General features: G+C 48.2%; 1 protein-coding gene across 3 annotated transcripts in view; it reads right to left on the bottom strand.

Annotated features, from left to right (window-relative positions):
- The window catches only part of PLXNC1 (plexin C1), a 346,034-nt gene that overhangs the window by 76,775 nt on the left and 245,118 nt on the right, over positions 1–24,141 (bottom strand). For all 3 annotated transcript variants that reach the window (XM_075344806.1, XM_075344807.1, XM_075344808.1), the window contains 2 exons: positions 16,047–16,180; positions 15,638–15,836 (listed from right to left, as the gene is read on the bottom strand). In XM_075344806.1, the coding sequence (XP_075200921.1) occupies positions 15,638–15,836; positions 16,047–16,180 (333 nt within the window). The remainder of the gene's footprint in view (positions 1–15,637; positions 15,837–16,046; positions 16,181–24,141) is intronic.

The following is a 24,141-nucleotide window of genomic DNA, read 5'->3' as shown; positions in this document are numbered from 1 at the left end:
AAAGTCTCCGGTAAACCAAACGGTTGGATGGACGGGTCCCGCAGCCGGCTGCAGTGTCTCTCCCTGGACAGGTGATGGTGGCTGTCTCTCCCTGCACCTTTGTGTACTTGTGTTGACTACGATGGGTTCCCAACAGTAGTCCGCTCTCCGGTGTATGGATGCCGGAGGAGCCTGTTTTGCCCGCAGGTGCTGGCCCTTCGGTCTCTAGCCTTTGGCGGTGGCTGTATACCCTCATGGTGCGGACGGTTGCCTTCTGACGGGACTTGGGTAGCTAGGAAACCCCTGGGGTTCCTGTCACACTCGGATTTGACTGTTAATGGCGGCTCCAAGCCTAGTTGGGGTCCGATGGCCCTGCCTGGGTGTGCTAGCTTCACTTCGCTCGCCGGTTCGGTACCGGCGGGCCACCGCCCGACCGTGGTTCTACGGTTCCGCATTGATCCACTACTCCTGCAGACGGCCACCACCATCTGCCAACCTTGCTGTCAGGGTCTGGGCTCCTACCCAGACACTTCAAGTGTTTACTCCTCTCGCAGTCACCTCCAAGACTCAACTGTCACTTTTCCCACCTCCAGGCCTGTGAACTCCTCGGTGGGTGGGGCCAACCGCCTGGCTCCGCCCCACCTGGTGTGGACATCAGACCCTGGAGGGAGGCAACAAGGGTTTTGTGTCTGACTAATGTAACTGTCTGGGGGTGGGGGTGAGTGTGTATTTTGTCTGTGGCTACCTGGATAGTCCAGGGCGCCACAAGAGCAAAGTACTCTAATACACAGGCAGGAGAAAAAGTCAAAGACGGCCCACGAATGCGCACTAAAGTACTTTGATCTGCCCTCAGCTAGACAGATCAAAGTGCACCTGCGCAGGAGCGCAATTGAGGCCTCACTGTGAATGACGCCGGATGCGTCATGCATGGGGCTGAGCAAGATGACGGAGATCGCAGGAGATGGAGGAGGTGATGGACCTGAGAGCAGCGACAGCCATCGGACTGATCCACCCCCTAGGAGAGTATTATAAAAGTGTTTTTTATGTTATACAGAGCGACCCGGGCACTTACTGTATATACTGTATTCTACAATGCTGTATATACACGGGCTCACTAGTGGTGGCCGCAGCTTATAAGGGCCAAATCTGGTGACAAGTACCCTTTAAGCTGTATATTTGAGGGGGCGCCAAACTGATTTTATGCCCTGGGTGCAAGAAAACCTAGATTTGCCTCTGTGTAATGGCTTTAGGAACATGGGAGGGAAAAAACAAAAGTGCAAAAATGGAAAAGTCCTCAAGGGGTTAATGAGAATCTTGCACCAACTATTCATGTTAAATGCCGAAAACGTATTTCCAGCTCGCCATTCTTGGTTCAAAGCTTATAGGAGTATACCACTTGATCCTGCACGGACATCCCAGGTATAGAGATCCAAATTAGAAGCAGCAAATTTCCAGCGGATCACTGGCAAAAGATATATTAAAATTTCCTCTTTTTTTTCAGATTAAAAATGACAGACGGTATCCACAGAGATACATAACTTCAACCAACGCGTCTCAACATGACGCAGTGTCGTAGATTCTTATTCTTATGCTGAGAGCAGCACGATGTAGGCAAAGAGATCCAGAATCCATCTATGTATGATTTAGATTACTGGGTACAGCCATTCTGACACAATCAGAATTTTTAGGTTTAGCATGTAGCAGAGCTGAGAGCCACCCAGACTCTCAATAGAGATTGTACATAGACATTGAGGTGTCAATCAGAAGAGGGTAGGGTATCAGACTGCACAGAGCCATTTTTTAAGGCTACCCCCATAGAGCCTTTTTTCAGAGTATCCCCACGGAGCTTGGTGCAAAGTGCCCACACAGAGCCTTTTTCATATTACCCCCACAGAGCCTGTAGCTTTGTCTTCACATAGAGCCTTTTTTAAGAGTACTTCCACAGAGCTTAGGGCAGAGTACCAACACAGAGCCTTTTTTAAGAATACCACCACAGAGCTTTTTTTCAGATTAATCCCTCAGAGCCTGGTGCAGAGCACCCACACAGAGCCTGTTTTAGGAGTATGCAAAGAGAGGAGTAGCCTAACACTATCCTCACTCGAGCAGCGTTCTGTCCCTACGCTAGTCAGAGCACAATGCAGACGCCACCTGTGATCCAGTGATTATACAGAATGGGTCACACGATGTGCTGGCCAATCCCAGCTATGCCAATACTTGGCATCGTTGTGATGACTGCAGAAGTTTTCACAACCAAAAAGCTTGTTGATGGGCTTCATTAGAGCCTTTCAACAAACTTTATACAGCTTCCAAACAGCTTCTGAACTTTGTTAAAAGTCCATGTTTGGATTTGAGCACAGGACACTAATTGTCCAATATGAACCTGAACTTTACAGTTCAGGATCATTCATCCCTAGTCATCACCGCTTAGTATCTAGGTTGATTTCTCTAAGTTTTGTAGAACCTCACAAATGTCAGACATCCATACCTACTTGTTGGTTCTTATGTGAGGAGGCAGAATACCGGAGGGCATGTTGTAGCTGGTATTCAACTACTGCTCTCTGGTGCTCACAAAGCCTTACCAATATGTGCAATGTGGAGTTCCAGGGCATGGTCTCGTTGCACACCAGTCGGTGAGCTAGCACTTGCAAGTGTTGGTGCAGCACTGCGACATCGGAGGCCACTGTAGCTGACTTGTGGAAATGGATGCTCTTGAGGCATACCTCCACAAGTAGCTCAGGCAAATCTGGGTAGGTTTTCAGAAACTGATGAACCACTAAGTTGAGCACGTTGGCCAGGCGTTGTACGTGTGCGAGCTTGCCTAGCTTCAGAGTCGCCACCAGGTTACGGCCATTATCCCACATGACCATGCCTGATTGTAGGTTTAGCTGCAAGAGCCACAGATCTGTATGGTCTGTTATAACTTTCCCCAATTCTGTGGCTGTGTTGTTTGTCCCCTAAACAATTTAGTTTCAGAGATCCTGTTGTTTCTTAACCGAGGCAGTGATGCAGTGCTTCCAGCTTGCAACTGATATAGACTATGTTCTCTGAGATGACAATTTGGGGATAGAGAGTGAGGAGGAGGGGGTGCAGAAACTGGTGTAGGAGATGGAAAAAACCCTGATGGAACAAAGACCTGCAATTTTCGACATCTATAGCATGCGTGCAGTCCCAGGATGTGACTCGGCCCTGGCCTCCACAAGGTTCACCCAGTGTGCTGTCAGGGAAATGTAACATCCCTAGCCACAAGCACTTTTCCATGTGTAGGGAATTATGTTGACCTGCCCAGCGACTGTGTTGGTCAGGGCACAGGGGATGTTATGGGACACTGGCTGGTGTAAGCCGGGGATGACACACTGGGAAAAAAATAGTCCTGGCTGGGGACCGAGTACAGAGGCATGACCACCACCGTGAGTTTGCGAAAATCTTCAGTGTCCACAGGGCAAGCTGTCCATAATTGTGCTTATTTAGTGTTTGGACCTGTGGATGGGTATTTACACTTGTGTTCTAAGGCCTGGGGTAGTGACAGCTAAATGCTGCGCTGGGACAATGAATCGGACATGGTTGCTGATGGTGCTTGCAAATGTGCAATGGCAGGTACATGACACACATACCTGTATCTTAGACAAAGGAATGGCAAGCAAGTAGCACTGGGAAAGACGCAGAAGTGTCATCCACTGACACTAATTGTGGACCCAAGTGTTCGACCTAGCTAGTCGGGTGCTTTGTAAACATGTGCCAGGTTGCAAATGACCATTCTTTTATTGTCCGCACTAGCCCTTAGTAGGGGAACTAGCTGCATGTGGGTGCCCTGGAGAACAGTTGTTTGCTTTCTTCATCTGTCCACCTCACTGCCTCTTCCTGCCTATTGTGGTGCTGCGGATCAATCCCACTCTGCACTGCTGTACTCGCTCTGCATGTCACCTTCCCAAGTTGGCCAGTGACTTTATTGTGCACCCCCTGGTCTTCCATTTCCGTACTCTGGTCATCCTGACTTGTTGACTTAACAACATTACTTGTTGGCAACTTTTTCTCATCATCATCTACCTCTTTAGGCACTAGCCTTTAGACACTATTGCTGTTCCCCACAGTTGTCTTCTGACCATGCTTGCTCAAATATTAGGGCATTACTTCTTACAATCTCCTCATGACCCTCCTGAAACATGCAGAAATAGAGGCCAGAATCAATAAATGGAAATATATGAGTATGGGATCACTCATCTCCAGGAACTCACCATGGTGGGAGGAAGGAGGATCAGGGTGAGGATTATGTGGTCCAGACTGTTGACTAGTGATACTTGACCTTGAAGAAGACAGCGTAGTAGTAGTGTGGCGCCCTGGACAAGCCAGGTCGTCACAGGTACTACAACAACACACCCCACACCCCGGCTAGGCACACCGAAGTCAAACAAAAATCCTTGTTGCCTCCCTCCAGGGGCTGATGTCCACACCAGGGGGTGGAGCCAGGCGGTTGGCCCCGCCCACCGAGGAGTTCATAGTCCTGGAGGCGGGAAAAGGAAGTGAGTGTAGTGTAGTTTGGAGGTCAGAGTTGTTGGAAGGTGAGAGAGAAGTGGTAAAGGAGCAGACTGACCGTGTCCGGATACGTGGCCCGGGCACATACAGCAAGGTTGGCTGACGGTGGTGACCGTCTGCAGGAGAGGCCGATTGGAGTGAACCGTAAGGACCGGGGACGGGCGGTGGCCCGCCGGTACCGGACTGGGGAACGAAGAGAAGCCAGCACCATTCGGCAGGGCCTACGGACCCCGACCAGGCTAGGAGTCGCCGTAAAACCAGTCAAATCCGTCAGCGAAGGGAACCTCCGGGGTTTCCCAGCAGTCAAGACCCGATTGAAAGCAACAGCTCAAACCGTGAAGGGAAACACAGTCAAAGCCAAGGCTACAGTTCCCAGGGCCAGAGCCTGCGGGCAAAAGGGGCTCCCTCAGCATCCATCTAAGCTGGGGAGCGGGTTACTGGTGGGAAGCCATCAGTACCAAGAACATACTAAAGGTGAAGGGAAAGACAGTTACCGCCAACCTACCGGGAGCAGAAACCACCGCAGCCGTCAGTGGGACCCGTCCATCCAGCCATGTGTTTTACCAAGGATTTTGCATTCATCATTGGCTGAGTGAGTACCACTGTGCCGTGCGGCACCGTGCTGCCCCCCCCGCGACCCTGCACCTCACCAGGTCCCGAAACCCACCTGCCACACAGCCCTCCCTCACCGGGCCCCGGGACAACTAACCCCCTACCCACGGAGGGGAAAACAACAACTGCGCTGCTCCCTGTCATCGCTCCCGGGATCCCCGTCCAGAGCAGCGGTGGTGTCACAACCTCACCACAACCGTGGGTGGTGTCACGGACAATAAATCCCCAAAACCATTCCCCTATTCACTCACGGGCGAGGAGCGCCGCTTGAGTCCCCAGATCCGGCCCACTGCTCGAGCCACCAAGCAGCAAGCAGCAGCAGTGCCGGACCCGAGTGTGGTGAGCGCAGCGTCCTCCTCCCCGCCTGCGACAGTAGGAAACAACTTGCCTCTATACAATGACTTCTGGGTAGTTGTTGACGTCACCGGGAGCTTTTTCCATACCCGGAAGTCATTGTGAGCGCCAGTTATTGCAGTGAAAGCCTGCACAGCTGTCTCCTAATGCAGCGCTTATTAAAATCAGCCACATGTCTGCTGCTTGATACTATATGTATCCATCCCCTCACTGCTGTGGCCTATGGTCTTCTGAAGCAGCACTCGCGAAACACGTGTCTGGACCTTTCCTGTCCCAGGGCTGGCATAATCTTTGTTTCTCTGACAGTAGGTAAGGTCTCCAGGTGCCACTTCACCACCAACTTCTTTCTATTCTTGATATATTAAACTTTTGTCATATATACTTTTCAGAATATATGGTTGGTATATAAGCAAGTGGCCCTGCGTGTTTGACCTCCTCTGTCTTTTTTAGTGTTTTTTTCGGGGTTATTGTGGCGCCCCAGGACCTGGCCGCCACAACAGCATTGCCCCTCCAAAGGGTTAATGCTGAGCCTGGAAGTAATTGGGAGGTCTATTGGCCAGTAAGTTCAACATCCAACGCAGTTTCTCCCTCAGGCCAACAGGGGGAGCTCTGAACCTGGAGTTCCAGGGAGCATTCCTCAAGTCTGACCTGAGGGAGGAGTTAGTGTTCAGTCTGTGAGGAGAGAGCAGAGAGAGCAGACGCAGAGTGTGCAGTCTGGTGAACTGGAGCTGGAGCTGGTTAGCTCAGTCCAGGGAGGCCAGAGCTGCAGAGAGGCAAAGAAGCAGAAGTGGACATCGGAGTCTGTGGCCACCAGGGCCTAAAATATTTCCCGGTAGCTGAATCCGAAGGGCAGGAGAGCTGCAAGCCCCCTGGCCCATAAGCAATCTGAAGGTACAGCTGCATCTCAAGGGCCCGGTGTGGACTCCAGCAGAGAAGCACCCGAGAGGGCCTGCGCAGCCTACCACACAGAAAAAGGGACGAACTACCGGTCCCAGCAGCAAGAGGGCCATTGCTAAATTCAGAGTGCAGGGTCCTGTAGAAGAAAAGAAAGAGCAGGGAGTAGGCCTCATACTCAACTGGCCAAAAAGATCACCCCCAGGCACTTCCAGGCCGGCCGGATCATCTTTACCACCTGTGACGGTCTCCTAGGACTAAACTGTTGCCAAGTAAAAGAGGAGAAGGTAAAGAGACTACTGTTTGTGCCTGTTTCTTTCACTGCCCTGTCGGCCCTGCACCGTATTATTCACACCATAGACTCTTACGAGCACCAACTGTTGCCCCGGGGCACCGCTCCACCTGTGGGGAGCAGGACCACCCCAGCTGCCATACCACCAGCCCCGGAGGCCTCATACAGCAGCGGCGGCTTAATAGCCGCAAACCACAGGTGGCGTCACAACAACCATAAACTTTATTCACCCCCAAGTCACCAGCCATATTAATTGACCCCACCAGGGTCACGGAGTCGGGCCCCGCCACCACTGACGACCCCCGGACTAGTCCGGCCCGGCACCGGGTGTCCCATAGCCCTGGGGTGGGCGAGTCATTATCTAGGGTCCGTTTTTATTAGGACTGTTATCCTTATTATTGTATTTAACCCTGTACCCTATACTTCTAGGACATGGCTTCCCTCATATGGGACTCTTTTCCTCCTCATACCTCTTTATCTGGTACAATTATATGTATTTATTATTTTAAATTCACCTGCCATTTTCTGGCTGTAACTAATGTGCACTTTTTTCAAATAAAAAGCAGCTTAAAAGAATCATATATTGCATTTTTTTTACTTATACTGTAATGGTCCCCCTTTTTCATTTGTTTTGTTTCTATGATAATATGGGGTTACAGGTATTGCATAAATGAACCATGATGAGGTCTATTTTTCTTGGTATTTTTCTTAGAAAGAACAGTATGTAGCCTTAAAAAGGACTTTTGTTTTAATGGTATAGCAGCGGTATACAATTACTGAACTAGCAATTAAACACTGCCTATATGCCTGCTCTTATCTAAGCTCCCCCTCCTAGATCCACTGTACCTCAACTGCTTCCAGAGGACAGTGTGGCGAGCATCGTGTCACCGGGCCCCATATAAGACCCAATGACACCATGTGGCCTGCCAATCACAATAATGCCAGTAGCCAACATGACTACTTCATTACCGAGTATGGCAGGAAGTCTCCGCATGTTGATTGGCTGCGTAACAGCCGCATTAAGCTAAGATTAATAAAGCAATTTTTAGGGCTTTGGACAAATCGATTAATTGCTTCAAGTACATTTGTAGATCATTCCCTGGACTGAGCATGGAAAAACTAAAAAGCTGGAATCTTTGATGGTCCTCATATTCGTAAACTCATGAACGATTCCAATTTTACCCCATATATGAATAACACGGAGGTCAGCCTGGAAGAGTTTTGTCTTTGTTGTGAAGAACTACTGAAATATTCAGAGCAGACAGTTATGAAGAACTGGTGCAAGATATGCTCTCTAACTTCAGAAATTTGGAGTTAATATGAGAATAAAGATGCATCTCCATAGCCATTTAAACAAATTTCCATACAACCTTGGAGACTTCAGCAAGGAACAAGGTGAGAGGTTCCACCAGGATAGGAAGGTGAGGAACAAGATGAGAGGTTGCACCAGGATAGGAAGGTGAGGACAAGGTGAGAGTTTCCACCAGGATAGGAAGGTGAGGAACGAGATGAGAGGTTCCACCAGGTTAGGAAGGTGAGGACAAGGTGAGAGGTTTCACCAAGATAGGAAGGTGAGGACAAGGTGAGAGGTTTCACCAGGATAGGAAGGTGATAGAGGAAAGATAACAAGGCAGATGGGACATGCACATTATGGCAGACTACTGATGGAGTGTCCAACATGATTGTCCTGAGAACACAGATAAAAGGAAATTGCATAAACAACGTTTTTCTGATATATTGACATTAATAACAAATTATTAATTAATATTGAATTAATAAAATCATACATAACTTTTTCCTCACTGTTCCATATTTTTAATGTATTTTTTTGTATGATTTTAGATTGTTTAGTTACTAGTTGTAACAAAAATAATAATAATAATAATAATAATAATACTCTTGCAATTCTGAATGCTTTTCAATCATGTTGTGTTACTTAATTAACTAATAAATATCTCAGAAAAAAGGAGCTAATCTGGCAAAACTGAAGTCATAATCTTAATCAACACCATAAACTTAAATTAAAACTTTTCAGACATAGTTGGCACCAAAACCTCCATATACCAGTGTAATCAGAATATAATTGAAGCCAACAATTAGTCTCTTTAATTAATTTTACAACATACACAAAACAGTGTTTACAATGGAATGACAGTTTTGACCAAATTAATATTCCTGGTAAATTGCGGCATATATATTTTATCTGACAAGGTGGTAAACTGTAAATGTAGCAAAGATGGGGAAAAACATCAAATAATGTTCGCAGTTATGTTGTTTTACTTTTAGACAGAAGTGTTCCTTAACTGAGGTTTTATCAAGTTTTCACTTCTGTCACAGCACTACTTGTGTGCACGTAAAGGTCTGTTTTGGGTTTCCAGAAGTGTTTACACCTTTGTCACCAAAATAATACACTTCTTCTTTATAGACCCTCCCTGTCTACTCTGCTGGCGAGTTCTATTTCTAGAGTACGTAGATCTGCTGCTTCATTTTATTGTATTTATTTTTTCGTTTTTATTTATTACAACTTTAACCATGATTGCCTTTATGCGTTTTGTGCTTATTTCTGAAAAAAAATCTAAAATGAACACAAAATAGTTGGTACCCTTCTGTTAAAGTAAAAAACCCCACAATGGTCAATGAAATAGCTTGAAACTGACAACAATCATTTTCTATTTTAATTTCCTGGATATTAACTAATGAAATGCAGACATTGCTTTTGAATTGAATTTTTTTTTATAAAAAATTACTTGAACAAAAATGATCCAAGATAGTACCTAAAAAAGATTGAAAATAATTTGACCAGCAAGACATGTGTCACGGGGGAGTACAGATGGAATAGGGTCTCCTAGGCTGACCCTAAAGTGGGCTTTACACGCTACGATATCGTTAGTTATATCGCTAGCAAGCGTACCTGCCCCCGTCGTTTGTGCGTCACAGGCAAATCGTTGCCCGTGGCGCACAATATCGCTAGGCCCCGTCACACATACTTAGCTTCCCTGCGACGTCGCTGTGGCCGGTAAACAGCCTCTTTTCTAAGGGGGCGGTTTGTGTGGCGTCACAGCGACGTCACACGGCAGGTGTCCAAAAGAAGCGAAGGGGCGGAGAGCAGCTGCAGGAAAGACACGCCCACCTCGTTGCCGGAGGACGCAGGTATGGTGCTGTTTGTCATTCCTGGGGTGTCACACGTAGCGATGTGTGCTGCCTCAGGAACGACAAACAACCTGCGTCCAAAAGCAGAAACGATATTTGGGATTAGAACGACGTGTCAACGATCAGCGATTAGGTGAGTATTTTTGATCGCTAGCGGTCGCTTGTACATGTCACATGCAACGACATCGCTAATGAGGCCGGGTGTGCATCACGAATTCCGTGACCCCAACGACATCTCGTTAGCGATGTCGTTGAGTGTAAAGCAGCCTTTAGACTGGGGCCCCTGTGATGTCATTTATCTCAACAGTAGACTTGATGATAGCCAGGGTCGAGCCTCCAACGTTGCCCTGTCTCCTGTCCAAGCCCTGATAATACTTTCCCCCCACCCAGGGGGCGAGCCGGACACCAAACACAAAGAAGGGGCAATATATGAACTGGGAAGTAATGCAAAAGGGGTAGGAAATAATAACACGACTGGAGGACTCACACACCATGCAGAACCTCAACTTGAAGATCACCATACACAGGATAACTCCAGGAACCAGGAAGCAAAGCCATATCCGCCAACAGTCCCAGAATCCAGAACCTTACGTATAAAGGCTGGAGATGGTGATCAGCAGCCTGAGCTCCCAGCAGCTGATCACAGAACAGCAGAATTTAACTCCCATAGTGCTGGAGAGCACTGAAGCCAGAACCAGCTGACGACCATGGCAGGCTTTGCAACTACTGTAAAGAATCCCTTGCAGCTTGTTAGCAGTGTGAACATAATCCGATGCCGCCATGACACACAGCGAGTGCAATGCAGAACAGGCATGACAATATGTAAAACTAAGTTATGTACGGTAGTTAGTATCACAGGTGTCTACAAACTTGTAATCAGTCAGTCAGCCTATTTGAAGTATTAAAAGTAGTCACTGTGCTGTTTGGCATCATAGTGTGTATCACACTGACATGAACCAAAGAAAGCTCAAGAGAGAGTTGTTTTAACAGACTAGATAGAAAATTATTGCTAAACTTGTTAAAGGTAAAGGTTATAATGACCATCTCCAAACAGCTAGATGTTCCTGTTGCTACTGTTGCACAAATTACTTTGAAGTTTAAGCTGTTTGGAACTGTAGTCATTTTGCCTTGATGTGGCAGCAAAAGGACACTGATAATAAATTAAAGAGACAGAGAATACGAAAGGTAACCAAGGAACCCAGAACAACTTCCAAAGAATGTAGAGGTGAACTCTAAGGTCAAAGTGTCATTAGTGTCAGATCTCACCATCAGTTTCTCTTAGCCAAAGTACAGTTTACGAAAAATGACTAAGGAGGAAAGCATTGTTGAAAGCAAACAAAAAAACAAGGCTGGAATTTGTCAAAATGCATATTGATAAGTCACAAAGATTCTGGGAGAATATCTGTTGGACTGATGAGACAAAACTGTAGCTTTTTTTAGCAGCTCACAGCTTGAAACGTTTGAAAGCATTTACACCACTTTAAAAGTTTTGATGACTCAGCAACATTGTACCTACTGTGAAATACAGATTACACTTGGTTATGTTTTGGGACTGTTTTGCTGCAGGGTGTCTAGATTATGTGCAATGTACAATAAAATCTCCAGAATATCAATATCAATGCATTCTTGAGCAAAATGTGCTTCCTAGTGTCAGAAACTTTGGTCTCAGTTGCAGGTCATGGGTTCTCCAAGAGGCTAATGATCCAAAACATACAGCTAAAAACATCAGAGAATGGCTAAGAGCAAAGTATTGTATTGTTCTAAAATGGCCTTCTGAGCCCTGATCTAAATTATATTGAAAATCTGTGTAAGGCACTTAAATGTGCATGTTGGAGAAAACATTCTACAAACCTGAGGCAGCTCTGAATCTTTATGCCTTTAAAGGAAATCTGTAGGCAGGTTTTTAGACCCTAAACTAACGAAATCTATGTCAGGGGTCTCAAACATGCAGCCTGAGAGGCTCATGTGGCCCCTGAGGCTGCTTAATGTGGCCTGCATGCATTGAAGATCCCTTGACAATCATGGTGTGGTCCAGCAAGGCCGCCAATGTCAGCGCTTTGTTTCAGTTGAATGTGTGTCCAAATGTAACTGGCTCCCACAAAACGTGATCAAAGGAGACTAAAGGCCACTTTACACACAGAGATAATAAATCTGTGGCAGATCTGTGGTTGCAGTGAAATTGTGGACAATCAGTGCCAGGTTTGTGGCTGTGTACAAATGGAACAATATGTCCTCCATGATTTCACTGCAACCACAGATCTGCCAAAGATTTATCTCTGTGTGTAAAGTGGCCTGAAGAAGTAGAGTAGCAGAGATTAAATCTTGGTAGCCTTCCTATGTACTACCACTCTGCAGCCCAAGTCTGCTTGTATTGATCACAGACACCAGAGAGATTATCAGGCGGTGTGTCAGAATGAGTTATCTGAACAGATCATGGCACCGCCATGATAGTTGGTGAAGTTTATAAAAATCTCCATTTGACACTATCAAAAATCACTGTCTCCTATGAATGCCAGATGCAGGCTAGCTTTCACAGGAGTACCGTCAAAACAGGCATCGGGGTATTCAGCTGACAACCCATCAGCACCTCGCAATCGTATCATGGGCGCACTGATGGGCACACAGAATGATGCATCCTATGCCGTAGAGCATTAAATGTTACTGTCACAGATCGATAGAGGTAATTGACAGATTAACAATGACTGCACTCCACCCACGGTTGTTAGATGCAGATGTTGGCTGAATAACACAGCCATTGTCTTCAGGTTTGATGTCATATATCAGTAAGTATTTAAATGTTCTTGCTTTCTTCAGGACTAGTGATGGGCGGACTCACGGAAACCTGGGATCAACGGGTCTAACCGGGATTAAAAAAAAAACAAAAAAAACACGTTTCCAGCCTGGAATTGATCCTGGATATTTGCCTGAATACTGGTCTCCATATTATTCTATGGGGTTAAGAATCCGGCGCTTTAAAATGGAAAATGGTGGTAGATGGGCTAGAGGTATTCGCGCATTATACTTAGCGAGTCTCCCGCGCAGCTGTAATGCTACTTTCCGGGCCACTCATTGTCCTTCATATATATTCACTGCTTCACCCACTCAAGGCCAGCCCCGACATCTCTGATTGATTGCTGTCATGCCATGCCCCCACCCTGTGTGACAGCGTGTTTGCTTTCAATCACAGGCACTGCCTGCGTCTCTATTGGTGTAACAATAAATAAATAAATTAAAAAATTGGCGTAGGGTTCCCCCATATTATAATACCCAGCACAGATAAAGCATACACCTAAAGGCTGCAGCCCCAAGCCGTGCATTAATTTGGCTGAGTATCAAAATAAGAGGGACAGCATGCAACTCTTTTTTAAAATTAATTCCGGGCACAAACCGGTGTTTATTAAAAAAAATCTGGTTGAACCCGCCGAATTCCGATATCTTCAGGTTCGCCCATCACTAGTAGTGTCGGTCAGCTGCTGCCAAGGCTAATAAGATAATGGGATGCATTAAAAGAGGCATAGATTCTCATGATGAGAACATAATTTTAAGCCTATACAAGTCACTAGTACGACTACACTTAGAATACTGTGTACAGTTTTTGTCTCCTATGTACAAGAAGGACATAACTGAACTAATGCGGGTACAGAAAAGAGAGAGACAGGTTATTAATCCTTTTATGACCAAGGATGTACTGGTACATCCTTGGCCATGTCCCCCCAGTTAATGTGAGCTCCTGTGATCTGATCAGCAGACATGCGCTGCTTACAAGCGTGGGTGGATCGACGATCCACCCGCATAGTAACCCCTTAGATCACGTTGTCAAACTCTGACAGCAGGATTCAAAGGGCTGCATCTGGGATCGAGCTAGTCCCTGCCACTAGCGGCAGCCCCCTCATGCGATCGTGGGGTACTAATGTATTACTATGACAGCACGGGGTCATATGATGACACTTGATGCTGTCATGACTCACTTCCTGTGAGAGCCAGCGCTCACAGGAACACTGCATTTTTCCTGATCAAAGGGATGCTGCAGCATCCCTCTGATCAGGAGAAGATATTGGAGTATACAGTCATAAAGTCCCCTAGAGGGCCTACTAAAATAAAAAAAATAAAAACAATTAACAAAAAATATGAAAAAATAAGATAAATTTAAAAGATCACCCCCTTTTCCCCATTGAAAATAAATTAACAATTAAAAAAATAAAAAATATACACATATTTAGTATCAACACTGCGTGCCCTAAATATCATATGTCATGTTTTAATTTTCATATGTATAATAAAAATTAATTTTAGACCTTATACTTTTTTGTTTGGTTGTTTATATATTTGGTATCGCTGAGTTCAGAAATGCCAGATCTATACAAATATAAAATCAATTAATCTGACTGACGTAGTGAGAAAAAAATTCCAAACTCCAAAATTACAGGTTTTTTTGGTCCTCACAACATTGCATTGAAGTGCAATAACAGACGATCAAAAAGTTGTATGTATGCAAAAAATGGGCGCAAAAAATAAGCCACCACTGAGCCCCAGATCCTGAAAATTGAGAACACTACAGGTCGTAATTCTTTTTTAGGACAAAATTTAGAATTTTTTTTCACCACTTAGATAAAAACAAAAGTATACATGTGTGACGCCCTGGCAAAACCAGGTAGTCAAAGATGACTGTACCCCCCACCAATGGTACAGGAATCGCTTCCTCCTTGGGATTACACACACAACCCCCCCACATGGTGCATATGACGAGCCGCCCCTCCCCCCCAGTTAGGAGCTGAAAAAGAGCAGCAGGGGAGGAGTTCAGTCAGTTGGAGGAGAGCAGCAGAGCAGTCAGGAGTGTGTCTCCTGGGCTGCAGAGAAAGTTGCAGAGCGGTCAGGGGTTGGAGACCTGGGCGACACAAATTGACGTCACGAACAGGATACTTACCCGTCCACTTACCTTGTGGAAGTGCACATGCGATATGCGGTGATAGCTGCCGTAGTGAACATTATCGCTACGGCAACTTCAAACGCACATACCTGGTCGGCGACGTCGTGGTGACTGCCGAATAATCCCTCCTTCAAGGGGGAGGTGCGTTCGGCGTCACCGCGACGTCACTAAGCGGCCAGCCAATAGAAGCGGAGGAGAGAGAGCACCTAAAAGGTGAAGCAGGGTACTATCTTTGGTAATAGAAGCGGAGGGGCAGAAATGAGCGGGACATAACATCCCGCCCACCTTCTTCTTCCCGCATTGCCGGCGGGACGCAGGTAGGAGATGTTTGTCGTTCCTGCGGCTTCACACACAGCGATGTGTGGTGCTGCAGGAACGACAAACAACATCGTACCGGCAGCAGTAACGACATTATGGAAAGGAGCGATGTGTCACCGATCAATGATTTTTGACGTTTTTGCGATCGGTGATCGTCGCTCCTAGGGTTTACACGCTGCGATGTCGGTCACAGCGCCGGATGTGCATCACTAACGACGTGACCCCGACGATATATCGTTACCGATGTCACAACGTGTAAAGCCCACCTAAGACTTGAATGGAGAATGCTGTACATACTAGCCTTCCCTTCTTCATCAAGTCCTCTACATATGTCCTCCATCAACTGCATTGCCTTGCAGTATGATGGACTATAAAACACTCCTAAGAACACTGTGGAGTACTTATTCTGATCCTGGCACACATGCATCAGATATATTAAAAGTGTTGTCCGTTGTCCCCTTACAACAAATACTTTTTTCGTGCCGCTGCTCTTTGACAGCAAAATGTAGAAATTTACATTTCTACTATCACATACAGAATAATCTAATATGCACTGGGGTAAATATAAGTCGAGTACTTACTCTCAAGAAGCCATAAAGACAAGTAGACATCCAGTTGGTCAATAACTTTTCCACAACTGTCTCTGTGCGTCTTAGCATTAACTTTGGATGTTTGTTGCTTGATTGCTCGATGAGATCTTTAGCCAATCTTTCCAGTAGCCCAGTGAGGTAGAGCAGATTACTCTGAAAGGTAATGGTCAGGAAGGATGCAAACATACATCTAAGAAAACAATGGAGAAGAGTCACGGGTTATGATTTGATCCTAACACATCATTTCCAGTATCATCTAACTGGTCGATTGACAGTCTTCATATAAACTAGTCAGTTATTCTTTAGATAGTGAGGAAAGGTTTGACTGGAGGTGACATTCAAGGACATTAGCAAAACATATCCTACGGGGAAAGTATAAATATATTAATGTGGCTATTACCTGTCCTTGATTGTGAAATCATTCTGTTTTTCCAAGGTGTGGATGAGCACAACCAGAAAATTTTGGTTCTCGAATAATGTCTTCAGAGTTTTTACTATTTCCTCATCTTGCGTTGACCTTCTGGTTTGGAATGGCTATAAGCACCAAGAACATATATTACCATGGGTGATTCATGGAACAGCAATTTATATTTGTCATGTTCTCATTTTTTTCTCAAAGGACTGAGAAGATTTATCAGTGCGTCAGCATGAATTTAGATTCTAAGAAGGGAAGGTGAAATCTGTACGTATGACACAGCATATGGTTTCAGCATATGATATAGCAATGATTGTGAGAAGATCAGTAATGTTTTTCTTCAGATAATGATAAAACAAAAAAAACATAGGTTTTAAGGAAATCAATCAGGTTTTTGCCACCCCTATCTGAGAGCAGTGTGATATAGAAACAGAGACCCTGATTTTAGCGAAGTGTCACTTACTGGTCTCCTTGCTGCAGTTTGGATAATATCAATGTTTAATTTGCTGCAGAGCTCTGTAAAACCCCTCCCACAACACTGTTTGTTAGTTATACTAAACTCATAAACATGGACTACTACATGGCAGATGGTTTACTAGTCGTCCCCGGTTGATCAAAAAAGTGATTTCATCTAAACTACAGAAAGCAACCCAGTAAATTACACATTTCTGGAATCAGGGTCTCTGTCTCTACATTATGCTGTTCTCAGATTAGGAGGCAAAAATCTGTTGACAGATTCCCTTTAATGGCTAACTGTACAGAATAACCTCAAACTATATTAACTCTTCAGCATAATGAGACACTAGGTCTCATGAGTCATGAGCACAACCATAATATGGACCCATATGTTGGCTACAGCCCATATTGTACTTGTAATGCCTCTTTTTTATACTAAGACACACAAGTTGTTCAAGAGAATCCAGTGAAATGAAAAAACATTGCCTTATCTATGACAGAGGTAAATTCCTCTAGAAGCAATGGCGTAATACAGGGTTCAAGGAGTTGTTAGGGCCGTGTGCATTTCAAGTTTGTCGAACAATTCTGTAAGCAACCTTCCTTCCATCTAAAAGGCCATTAAGGCAATGAAAGCTAATTTAAGACTATGAGCAACTTGTGTTTTGCTAATTATAGTTCAGAATAAATTTCAGGAGAAAGCACTATACTTAAAGGGCCTATATGACTGTATTCCACCTAGCGTCAAGGCCCGATAATGGAAAGAGTATGTATATATAATGATTAATGTGATGCCAATGTATTGACAATATTTAGTGCTTTGTATTAGCAAGACATAGGTTTCCATTGAGGTAAACAGGGTTGGACACTTCCTGGTATGGAGGGGTGTGAGGAGTCAAGAGGGGAGGAATGACAGATGGCCAGTGGGTTGATTAGAGAGACAGGCCTTGCGAGGAGGCAGTTCTGTACGAGTGATTGTACACTAAAGACGCGGCATGGATTGAGGGCCGGTCAGGAAACCCGGAGGTATATTTGTAAGGTTCGGAGCCTACGGCTCACCCTGACAGGCTTAGAGAATTGAAGTGACAAGAGAGCTGTCGGGGCAGAGAATTGGACAATGGTGATAATGATTGGGAAAGGAGGCACCACTTGTGGGCTATTTCCAAGATAGCAGGGATAGGGCAAGAGAGATTACCCCAAGAACAATACAGCAGAATCATGGGAGTGAGGTCATAATGGTGAGAAGGAAAATAAACTGTTTAAGTTGAATTTGCCAAAAGAACACATACGTTTTTCACTGACATGTTAAAGGTACGCATGTCCCTCTGTGTGCTGTGATTTTGGCACACGTGTGATCTCTGTGTGCTATCCATGATAATACATGAGATCTACTCACCTGTCCACGCTCCTGCTGTCCAGGGTGCTGATATCTCCGACTCTCCTGTGTCCGGCCGCTGTGTCTCTCACTGCTGCATCTACTTCCGGGTCAGCTGTGCAGTGCATAATTGCATATGCATGAGAATAATTAGCCGGCCTGGAAGCAGAGACAGCAGCGCTGGAGAAGATGAATTTAAAAAGCTTTTTATTTTAAATGTACATGATTTGTCTGATATGTGTTTCATGGCTCACACCATAGTGTGGTCCATGGGACATCAGTGATGCCAGAACAAAATTGACTTCTCTCCGTGCAGAGCACACAGACACACGTGTACACAGCAGAGAGTCAGTGAGAAATCGCTGATGTGTGCGCAGACCCATTGATTTTAATGGGTCTGCTTATGTCCGTGATTCTAGTACGTGAAAAAACAGTAAAATATACGTACCAGAATCACTGACGTGTGAAAGAGGCCTGACATGTAGTTGTGTCGGCCGGGGACCAGGGGTACTCAGATCCGGGTCACGAGGTCACTTCTGTGGGTATCACGGTGGTGTGACCCGGTCTGTGATCCCAGACTCCACAGTAAAAGGGGATTTGTTAAGGGAGATTGTCCGTGACGCCACCCACGGTTGTGGTGATTATATGGACACCACCGCTGCTCTGTATGGGGATCCCGGGAGCGGTGACAGGGAGCAGCAAAGTTGTTGGTTCTCCCCTCCGTGGGTAGGGGGTAGTTGTCCCGGGGCCCGGTGATGGGGTAAGCAGGGAGCAGGGCGCAGTGCTGCGGTGCGGTGCCCGAGGGCACGGGCGTACTCACAAGTAGTTCACACAGAGTCACTGGTAACTAGGAATTGCCGGTGTCCGCAGCCTTCGGTACAGGGGTGTTAGTGTCCCACACACGGTGCAGCAGCTCCTGTTCTTTCCCTGCAGCCAGGTGCCTTTCTCTCCACTCTCTTCCTCTTCCTCCTCAGCCGGGAACGGGGAATACACTCTCCTGCAGTGATCCGGGTCACCCAGGTACCGGGGGGCCACTACCCTGCCCGGCTACCTCTGGCCCCTTCCTCACTCACAGCCTGTCCCGGCCCTCTCGGAACACGCTTCACCATCAGCCTGGGAGCTACAACTCCAGACTTCTCTTCTGTCTGTCTCTCCTTACACTCTGCTCCAGCCCCTCCCCTCTCCTCTGCTTTTCTCTTACACTGGGGGCTGTGGTTTTGTCCTGCTGCACCGGTGTGAGATCAGATTACCAAGGAGGATTAACTCTTTCTGTGACAACCTGGCTTTGCCAGGGCGTCACACACCCCCTTGGTAAAACACGGCCCGTCCTCGGGCCGTCTGGCCACCAACATTTATTAAAACTGGAAAAATCAACACATTACAATCATACATCTTCCCACATCGGGAGGTATGTTTTCTAAAACTTTAAACCGTTCTGCCACCCCACACCTGCGGAGCAGATGGCCTCCTCCTGAACTTGAGGGCGTTCAACAGGGGTGACAGTCCATAAAACAGTCAACTTTTTAACTTGTGGGTAGCCGTCCATGTTCCACTACCACTGCCGCTGCTGCCACTCCCAGTACGGGGCACGGGTTCCGTGCTCTGCCTCCTGCTCGGAAGCCAGGCCCACTTGGATGCCCTCGGCGCCGGCTACAACCGGCCTCGCTAACTGCCGAGGGCTCCATCTCTCACTGGCCTGCTCCTCCTCTCTGCAGGTGCACTCCGGCTGCTCCACAGCCGTGACGAGGTACCTGGGAGCGGCTGGCGCCACATCTGGGGCAGACTTCCAATCGGGTGCCACCTCCGTTGCGGCCGGGCGGACTGCCGGAGCCGACGTCATCACCGTGGCGGCTGGGCGGACTGCCGGAGCCGGGTAAGATGTCATCGGGGTCGCGGCTACTGCTTGTCCAGGAACGGAATTAGGCAAAGTCCTGGAGTCCCTGCCTTTACAGTCCCGGTCACATGAACTGCAGTTCCTTCCTACTGCTCCCCCTTGGTACTCGGGAGCAGTCCTTCTAGCAACTTTTAAAGTTTCTCTTTCGCTTCCGGTCCTCCGGAGCTTCACTTCCGCCCGCGTTCTCAGGGGGCGGAGCCTCTTTTTCGCGACCACCGCTTGGGGAAGAAGGCGCTGGGCGGGAGATTTTCGCGCCCAAAATGGCGGCAAAGATGGCGACTTTCAAAATTTTTGCAGCGGAGTACCGCTGACAGTCCAGAACAAGGCGCACTTCCTCCAGGTAACTGGATGGGTTCGATCCTGTTCGTGACGCCAAATGTGTCACCCGGGGACCAGGGGTACTCAGATCCGGGCCACGAGGTCACTTCTGTGGGTATCACGGTGGTGTGACCCGGTCTGTGATCCCAGGCTCCACAGTAAAAGGGGATTTGTTAAGGGAGATTGTCCGTGACGCCACCCACGGTTGTGGTGATTATATGGACACCACCGCTGCTCTGTATGGGGATCCCGGGAGCGGTGACAGGGAGCAGCAAAGTTGTTGGTTCTCCCCTCCGTGGGTAGGGGGTAGTTGTCCCGGGGCCCGGTGATGGGGTAAGCAGGGAGCAGGGCGCAGTGCTGCGGTGCGGTGCCCAAGGGCACGGGCGTACTCACAAGTAATTCACACAGAGTCACTGGTAACTAGGAATTGCCGGTGTCCGCAGCCTTCGGTACAGGGGTGTTAGTGTCCCACACACGGTGCAGCAGCTCCTGTTCTTTCCCTGCAGCCTTGTGCCTTTCTCTCCACTCTCTTCCTCTTTCTCCTCAGCCGGGAACGGGGAATACACTCCCCTGCAGTGATCCGGGTCACCCAGGTACCGGGGGGCCACTACCCTGCCCGGCTACCTCTGGCCCCTTCCTCACTCACAGCCTGTCCCGGCCCTCTCGGAACACGCTTCACCATCAGCCTGGGAGCTACAACTCCAGACTTCTCTTCTGTCTGTCTCTCCTTACACTCTGCTCCAGCCCCTCCCCTCTCCTCTGCTTTTCTCTTACACTGGGGGCTGTGGTTTTGTCCTGCTGCACCGGTGTGAGATCAGATTACCAAGGAGGATTAACTCTTTCTGTGACAACCTGGCTTTGCCAGGGCGTCACACACCCCCTTGGTAAAACACGGCCCGTCCTCGGGCCGTCTGGCCACCAACATTTATTAAAACTGGAAAAATCAACACATTACAATCATACATCTTCCCACATCGGGAGGTATGTTTTCTAAAACTTTAAACCGTTCTGCCACCCCACACCTGCGGAGCAGATGGCCTCCTCCTGAACTTGAGGGCGTTCAACAGGGGTGACAGTCCATAAAACAGTCAACTTTTTAACTTGTGGGTAGCTGTCCATGCTCCACTACCACTGCCGCTGCTGCCACTCCCAGTACGGGGCACGGGTTCCGTGCTCTGCCTCCTGCTCGGAAGCCAGGCCCACTTGGATGCCCTCGGCGCCGGCTACAACCGGCCTCGCTAACTGCCGAGGGCTCCATCTCTCACTGGCCTGCTCCTCCTCTCTGCAGGTGCACTCCGGCTGCTCCACAGCCGTGATGAGGTACCTGGGAGTGGCTGGCGCCACATCTGGGGCAGACTTCCAATCGGGTGCCACCTCCGTTGCGGCCGGGCGGACTGCTGGAGCCGACGTCATCACCGTGGCGGCTGGGCGGACTGCCGGAGCCGGGTAAGATGTCATCGGGGTCGCGGCTACTGCTTGTCCAGGAACAGAATTAGGCAAAGTCCTGGAGTCCCTGCCTTTACAGTCCCGGTCACATGAACTGCAGTTCCTTCCTACTGCTCCCCCTTGGTACTCGGGAGCCGTCCTTCTAGGAACTTTTAAAGTTTCTCTTTCGCTTCCGGTCCTCCGGAGCTTCACTTCTGCCCGCGTTCTCAGGGGGCGGAGCCTCTTTTTCGCGCCCACCGCTTGGGGAAGAAGGCGCTGGGCGGGAGATTTTCGCGCCCAAAATGGCGGCAAAGATGGCGACTTTCAAAATTTTTGCAGCGGAGTACCGCTGACAGTCCAGAACAAAGCGCACTTCCTCCAGGTAACTGGATGGGTTCGATCCTGTTCGTGACGCCAAATGTGTCACCCGGGGACCAGGGGTACTCAGATCCGGGCCACGAGGTCACTTCTGTGGGTATCACGGTGGTGTGACCCGGTCTGTGATCCCAGGCTCCACAGTAAAAGGGGATTTGTTAAGGGAGATTGTCCGTGACGCCACCCACGGTTGTGGTGATTATATGGACACCACCGCTGCTCTGTATGGGGATCCCGGGAGCGGTGACAGGGAGCAGCAAAGTTGTTGGTTCTCCCCTCCGTGGGTAGGGTGTAGTTGTCCCGGGGCCCGGTGATGGGGTAAGCAGGGAGCAGGGCGCAGTGCTGCGGTGCGGTGCCCGAGGGCACGGGCGTACTCACAAGTAGTTCACACAGAGTCACTGGTAACTAGGAATTGCCGGTGTCCGCAGCCTTCGGTACAGGGGTGTTAGTGTCCCACACACCGTGCAGCAGCTCCTGTTCTTTCCCTGCAGCCAGGTGCCTTTCTCTCCACTCTCTTCCTCTTTCTCCTCAGCCGGGAACGGGGAATACACTCCCCTGCAGTGATCCGGGTCACCCAGGTACCGGGGGGCCACTACCCTGCCCGGCTACCTCTGGCCCCTTCCTCACTCACAGCCTGTCCCGGCCCTCTCGGAGCACGCTTCACCATCAGCCTGGGAGCTACAACTCCAGACTTCTCTTCTGTCTGTCTCTCCTTACACTCTGCTCCAGCCCCTCCCCTCTCCTCTGCTTTTCTCTTACACTGGGGGCTGTGGTTTTGTCCTGCTGCACCGGTGTGAGATCAGATTACCAAGGAGGATTAACTCTTTCTGTGACAACCTGGCTTTGCCAGGGCGTCACACACCCCCTTGGTAAAACACGGCCCGTCCTCGGGCCGTCTGGCCACCAACATTTATTAAAACTGGAAAAATCAACACATTACAATCATACATCTTCCCACATCGGTCACATAGTCATGTAGTATTAATGCTCTGTTCTGTTAAAGAAGTTGTCCGGCCACAAAATATATATATATATTTTTTTAGCTAATCTGTGCTGTATTGTCATTTAAAACACCTCTACATTATCTTTTCTTTGTTTCTAACTTTTGTTCCTCTTGAATTTTCACTTTATTCTCTGAAGGCACTTTATTTACCTGTACTAGTATGCCACAAGCGGTAAGGTGATATCAGCAACCACTTCCATTTTATCAGGGTGTATACACACTTATGGCCCACCCAGGGTGCATCCATACTTATCGCCCACCCTGTATATATATATATATATATATATATATATATATATATATGTATTTATATATATACACATATACTCACACATAGAACTACCCCCCGCTCTGTCTCTCACCAGTGCACTCTCTTCTCTCCCCACTGAGTTCTCTCCTTCGCCCCCCAGCACCCACCCCCGCTGTGTCTTTCACCCGTGCACTCTCTTCTCTCCCCCTGCGCTGTCTTCTCTGCCCCCCAGCAGCCCCGCTGCTCTGTCTCTCACCCGTGCACTGTCTTCTCTATCCCTGCACTGTCTCCTCTGCCCCCCCAGCATCCCCTCCCCCGCTCTGTCTCTCACCTGTGCACTCTCTTCTCTGACCAACGCGGTCTTCTTTGCTCCCTCAGCAGCCCCCTCGCTCTGTCTGTCACCCGTGAACTCTCTTCTCTCCCCCCGCGCTTCCTCCTCTGCCCACTCAGTACCCCCCTCCCCCCAGCTCTGTCTCTCACCCGTGCACTCTCTTCATACCCCCTGTGCTCTCTCCTCTGCCCCCCCAGTACACCCTCCCCCATTCTGTCTCTCACCTGTGCACTCTCTTCTCTCCCCTGCGCTATCTTCTCTGCCCCTCCAGCAGCCCCGGTCGCTCTGTCTCTCACCTGTGCACTCTCTTCTCTATCCCTGCACTCCCTCCTCTGCCCCCCAGCACCCTTTCCCCCTGCTCTGTCACTCACCTGTGCACTCTCACCTGCGATGTCTTCTTTGCCCCCTCAGCAACCCCTCGCTCTGTCTCTCACCCGTGTACTCTCTTCTCTCCCCCTGCGCACTGTCTTTCACACTGTGCTGTCCTTACAGCTGAGCGATGCAGAGCTCAGTGCTGCTGACCACAGTTGTAAGGTGACATCACTGGGCTCTGCTTCGGCAGAATTCAAACGCCAGGCACGCCTGACCCAGCGTTCATCACATAGTGCAGAGACAGTGCACAGGGGAGGGGAGAGGCAGTTACTTGGGCCTCATAC

This window comes from Anomaloglossus baeobatrachus, chromosome 4 (genome assembly GCF_048569485.1).
Source record: "Anomaloglossus baeobatrachus isolate aAnoBae1 chromosome 4, aAnoBae1.hap1, whole genome shotgun sequence".
Lineage (NCBI taxonomy): Eukaryota > Metazoa > Chordata > Amphibia > Anura > Aromobatidae > Anomaloglossus > Anomaloglossus baeobatrachus.
This window is presented reverse-complemented; position numbering and strand designations above follow the sequence as displayed.